This window comes from Alnus glutinosa, chromosome 10, assembly GCF_958979055.1.
Source record: "Alnus glutinosa chromosome 10, dhAlnGlut1.1, whole genome shotgun sequence".
NCBI classification, from domain to species: Eukaryota; Viridiplantae; Streptophyta; class Magnoliopsida; order Fagales; family Betulaceae; genus Alnus; species Alnus glutinosa.
Window position 1 is genome coordinate 19,628,403 of NC_084895.1, and position 5,676 is coordinate 19,634,078.

Genomic DNA, 5,676 nt, shown 5'->3' on the forward strand with positions numbered 1-5,676 from the left:
TGTAAAAAAAAACTAAAAGCTGATTTTTACTGTCACGTTATCCTGGTTATATAGCAATTGTACATGAGTCTACTAAATACAATTACTCAAATAAATAACAAAAAACACGTGTGGGAAGCGTTAAGATAAACAAAATATGCAGTCGTAATTGCATACTACACTTGCATATTGCCCTGTGACGGTGCATATTGCCCCGTTATAGTGACTAAAAAATATGAGACAGCCTTACTGCTGTGAACACTGCACTCTTGGCATTGATGGCTCTTCATCCTCATCATAAACCTCTTGATATTGATAAAGCGGCTTAACATCTAAACTTCACTACAAATTACCGCAATACCGGTAAAAATAAATAACACAAAACACGAGTCTGGAAGCCTTAAGATAAACAAACATGCAGTTGTAATTGCATATTACACTCGCATATTGCCCAGTGATGGTGCATATAGCTAAAATAGTGACTATAAAATATGAGATAGGCTTACTGCTGTGCACACTGCACTCTTGGCATTGATGGCTCATCATCCTCATCATAGGCCTCTTGATATTGATGCTGCTGCTTACGTCTCATCTCATCCTCAATGTTAACATCATGCAGAGTTGTCTCCTCGCAATCGTCCAGCTCCATGTCTGTCAAGTTCTTGCTAGGCCTTGGGGGTAGTATTGTCTCTAAAGTCTGGCATTGTTCATGGGAGAGAATTCCTGAGTCTGGGAAATCCACATTAAAGTGAATGTAGAGTCTGCCCTTGATAAAGGGTCTCTGGTGATGCGGCATTCCCTCATCATTGATTGCCTTGGATTGACCTGCATTTGGAAATACTTGATGAGCAAGGAACTAAAAAGCTGTGGTGGGAATAAATTGAATCATGAATTATCATGGAAATCACCGAGTAATACCAGGCTTAATGATCTCCCCAGGATTTGATTTGATCAGAAGCTGCCTGCCATCAAGATGGGTAAGGGCAAACTGAAACCCACAAAGAGCCTCTGTTAAATTGAGGGAATGCTCTACATAAAGATCATCAAACTTCCGCTTAAACTTGGGGTGCTCCTTCAGTTGCAATATAAAAACAATGTCTCCAGCGATGGTATCAGGCTGCAAACCACAAGAAATATGAGCTAATTTTAGTCGCACTTAAATGGACCAGTGGAGTTTAATAACAAGAAAATAAACTAGTCAATGCCAAATAAGCAGCCCTTCAGCAATTTAATAGGAAGGACAGGCAAACAAATATGCTCAAAAACTTATATATCCAATCACAAATGTAATTTCACTTGCCGCTTGATCGGCTTGTCCCTCAAACACAATCTTCTCGCCATGCTGCATCCCTTTCTCAACATGCACCTCCAACACCTTCTTTTCTTGAGTAACCTTGCTTCCTTTGCATTGTGGGCATTTATCTCTCTCACTGATGACCTCACCTACATCAATGATAGATGCATTCCAGAATGAAGACAGCACCATCAAATATCATTAATATGGACCATATGTCTGTCTCTATGAAGTACCTGAGCCTCTGCATTCGGTACATACATGTTGCATCTGTTGAATCATTCCCAATCCGATCTGCCGGGCTGTAATTTTCATTCCTGTACCTTGGCATCCATAGCATCTCCCAGATACTCCACTTTTTGAACCTTTCCTGAAATATTTAGGGATGGATTTAATCATTAAGAGTCGTAAAGTTTTCCCCATCAAGAGCCATTTCTCTCATTTACATCTACCTTCTGATTTTTACTGGGGACAACTAGGGAAGGAGTCCAAGCAACTTCCAGTTATAAGTATTCTGATGTCCCCTACATTATACATACATTTGAGTGGAGTGGGGATGGAGAAAGGGGGACGGCATCCAACATATAGAAGACAACAACATTACTGATACATTTTTATGTAACACCACCTCGGCAATGGTGAGTTTTAAATATAGTTTTAGGAAACAAGACAATGGGGAAAGGACAAGATAACTCCAGCAATTATTTTGCAACAGTGTAGTAAAAGGAACCATACAACCATAAACTGAACACTCCATTAAAACAATGTGAGTGAAGAATACAATAAGCTAAGGTAGAGGAAATATACCCTTTACATTTTTGGCATAAAATATTCCTAGAAAGAGATAGTTTCTTTGATGTGCCATTGTACAAGTCCTCCAAAGAAACCTTCAGAGTATGCACCACATCCTCACCATGTTTCTGCCTTCTTCCTCGTGAGCTGCCACCACCTGGATCAGAGCACCAGAAGAAAATGTGCTTATAAATGAACACTTTATTTTTAAAAAAGAAAGAAAGAAAGAAAATCAAACAAAATTCAGTATTCTCTTACCACCAAAGGCCCCTCCACCAAAAAATGACTCAAATATATCAAATGGATTATGACCGGGACCACCTCCTCCCATTCCCTCCTTGAGAGCATCTTCACCATATTGATCATACATTTCTCTTTTTTCCGGATCGCTGAGAACTTCATAGGCTTGAGCTAGTTCCTTGAACTGATCCAGGATGCCAGTAAAGTAGTATTAAAAAGAAGACAAAGTGATGCATGCCCTTAGACAAAGTAATACACACCCTCGCAGGTACAAAAAGTCTATTACCATTTCTACTAATATCATTTATATGATAGCCATAACAATTCTAGTCACCAAAACATAATAAAATTTACATTGTCATCTTTGTATGTGACCACTTAAACCCCTTTTCCCCGATAACTAGTATTTAAAAGCCATGTTGCAACCTTTACAAACACATGAATGAAAATTTATAGGACCATACCAGTTAAAGAATAGCATATTGAAATCTATTCATCAAGCATAATCTATATAGGACAGGTTTGTCACACACACCGACTGGAAGAGGTAGCCAGAATGGCTACATCCACAGGTTGACTATCATACCTTTCCGGAAATTTTTTTCCAAAAAGACCCATTGGTTGCTGCAAAACCATTTCCTTTTGGGGGCAAAGTGAAAAGTAACATATATAAGAACAATTACTTCTGTAAAATATTAACGATAGTATTTATGTGAAGTTTAGAAATCTGTTCCACTGAAAGATATTTGAAAAAAAGAAATATGGACAATATGAGTAATTAAGACTTGCATTTACTTCTGATGTTTGTATAGATGTTAGGGTTGTAAATGACAACTACAAAGCACTTCCCAGAGTTGGGGGCGAGGGGGGGAGCAAGGGATTATAGAAGTTACTCAAATTCTCTTGTTGATGATTGACAGGCTATTTACCAAGATATAGTTTGTAGCATGAATAAGAAATAATTACATAAAAGGTTGCAACAGGAAAAACAATCTTTTGAGCAGTTGGTCAAAAGAGGAAAAGGACAGAAAGTAGGGAGAATTTATTTCTATTCTTATATTAGCATGCGGTAGTTCAGCACAAGGTGTAAACTTCAGCATATTTTCTTGGGCTCGTTGCAAATATCAATTTTTCATAACTCCTTCAGTATAAATACAGTCCCAAACAAGCACATGAAGATCTAAATTCACTATAATACAATTAATTGAGCGAATAATGAATTGGATAACAAATACAATCTATATAATAACCAATAATTTATTTCAGTACAAGGTAATGTAAGTCGCACACATTTGTGCGAGCATATGTTTCTGAGGGCCCACCTTCTCAGGATCTCCACCTTTGTCAGGGTGATTCTTGATTGCAGCTTTCTTATATGCCTTCTTCAGTTCATCTTGACTTGCACTTTTTGAAACACCAAGAACCTCATAGTACTTGGTGTTGTCACTCTTCCTTGGTGCACGCCCAAACATGATTGAAGCACTTTACAGCTTATCACACACAAAAAAAAAGGAAAATAAAATAAAAATGAAGTACTTAAAAACCTCTGCTTATTCAAAAGAGAAGCAAAATCCACATATTAAACTCTGCAGATCTCTAAAGGCCAATACAAAATTTGGAAACAATTGTAGAAAAAAAAAAAGAACCACAAGGACACTAGTTCGTAGAGAAATCACAATACTAGCAACAATCGAACAAACATAACAGGAAAAACATGCACAAACATGCATACAACTATAATCACAAACGAACATAAATTCAATCATATGTTACACAACCAGGTTAGTAGAACAGAACATAGTTCCGAAAGAGAAGTTCCAACAATGATCTGTTAAGCACTACTTATCTTAGAAAATCATGTTTTTGAAGAAAAACTATGATACCTATTCCATTAACTTGTATGTCATATACTTTTCATGTCAATCAAATGCAAAATAATCTTTGAGACAAGTGGAGCCGAAAAAGAGAAACTCATTTAACCATACTATTACATATAGACTTAAATGCAATAACATTGTGATTTGGAACCTTCAAAATTGGTAGCAAAGATAACTATAGAAAAGCTCCCAGATTACAAGTGGAATTTCAAACAATTATACCAATCCAGAAGGAAGAAGACTCAAAACTAAATAACAGATAGTAGCAGACCTACCCCTACTAATCCACTTAACGCATTACTAACCACTAGTAGTCATCCATCCTCATCCTACAAAACTTCAAAATACTTCATTAAACATAAGCTAACCAGCTGCCAATAAGCATAGAGCTAAAGATCCTAAAAAAAATACAAACAAGCTCCAGTAGAGTAAAAAACCCAATCCCACAACAAAACAAACAAGAGTCTTGAGTGTTTAAACAACAAATTTGCTACAATTACATGCATGCTCCATACCCTTTCTCCTTAGAATCAACATCAAAAGTGGGGCTCAAGTACTGGTCATACAATTCCATAAAAGCAGACCATTCTCCCTACTAATCAACTTAACACATTACTAACCACTTAAAAAGACAAACATAGGCTAGCAGTCATCCATCCTCATCCTCCAAAACCTGCAAACCACTTGCACTAAACATAAGCTAACCAGCCGCCAACGAGCATACAACTAAAGATCCTTAAAAAACACAAACAACAAGCTCCAGCAAAGTAAAAACCCAATCCCACAACAAAACAAACAAGCCTCTTGAACGTTTAAACAACAAATTTGCTACAATTACATGCGAGCTCCAAACCCTATCTCCTTAGAATCAGCATCAAAAGTGGGGCTTAAGTACTGGTCATACAATTCCAAAAAAGCTTATGCCTCATGGAGATAGTAATTATACAAATTTAATATTTTCCTTCGCAAATTTACATAAATAGACAACCAAATAACATAAACCCAGAACTCGTAAGCAATTTTTGAAACCGAAAAACAAATCTTCTCAACTGCCAACAAGCTATGACACAACAATCCCCAAAAATAACCAAAAGGAAACCCATTCCTCAATGTCTAACAAAATCCCCCCCCCACCCAAAAAAAAAAAAAACCCTAATGTCTAATGAATTAACAAAAAGATGCAAAAGATCCAAGCTTTAGACAGATCAAAAAGGTCATATAGAGATAGTGCAAAGTAGAATACCTTAGGAGCTTACAGAGAGACCCAAAGTATGGTACCCTCTGAATCTCGCCCCCAAATATTCAGAGAATTTTTTACCCAATTGCTGGTGATCTTCTATAGGAAACGGGAATCGCTATTGCCAGAGCTGGATTTGTTGGTTCTTAAAGGACCGTTTAGACTTAAAAGCTTATTTCTCTGAATCCTGATTGGTCAGTGGTAGACGATGAGTTTTCCTGTAGCAAAAAAGCTATCTGGAAATAGCTTTTCCGTTC

At 37.1% G+C, this 5,676-nt stretch overlaps 1 protein-coding gene across 2 annotated transcripts; it reads right to left on the minus strand.

The window, feature by feature from the left end:
• Positions 1-271: 271 nt before the first annotated feature.
• Positions 272-5,676, minus strand: LOC133879572 (chaperone protein dnaJ A6-like). 2 transcript variants are annotated; one of them, XM_062318189.1, is made up of 8 exons: positions 5,426-5,676; positions 3,628-3,806; positions 2,324-2,489; positions 2,081-2,222; positions 1,510-1,643; positions 1,280-1,422; positions 898-1,096; positions 272-804 (listed from the first exon to the last, which is right to left on the minus strand). In XM_062318189.1, the coding sequence occupies exons 2-8, from the start codon at positions 3,775-3,777 to the stop codon at positions 482-484; spliced, it is 1,257 nt and encodes a 418-aa protein (XP_062174173.1). In that variant the 5' UTR covers positions 3,778-3,806; positions 5,426-5,676; the 3' UTR covers positions 272-481. The 2 variants fall into 2 exon arrangements, with proteins under 2 accessions (XP_062174173.1, XP_062174172.1); XM_062318188.1 differs by having other exon boundaries at positions 3,628-3,795; positions 5,426-5,674.

Coding starts and splice junctions, on each gene's coding strand:
- LOC133879572 (XM_062318189.1), bottom strand. CDS start 3,777: ATGTTTGGGCGTGCACCAAGGAAGAGTGACAACACCAAGTACTATGAG. Junction 1,644..2,080: donor TTATGCCAAAAATGTAAAGG/GTATATTTCCTC, acceptor TAAATATTTCAG/GAAAGGTTCAAAAAGTGGAG. Junction 805..897: donor TGGGGAGATCATTAAGCCTG/GTATTACTCGGT, acceptor TTCCAAATGCAG/GTCAATCCAAGGCAATCAAT.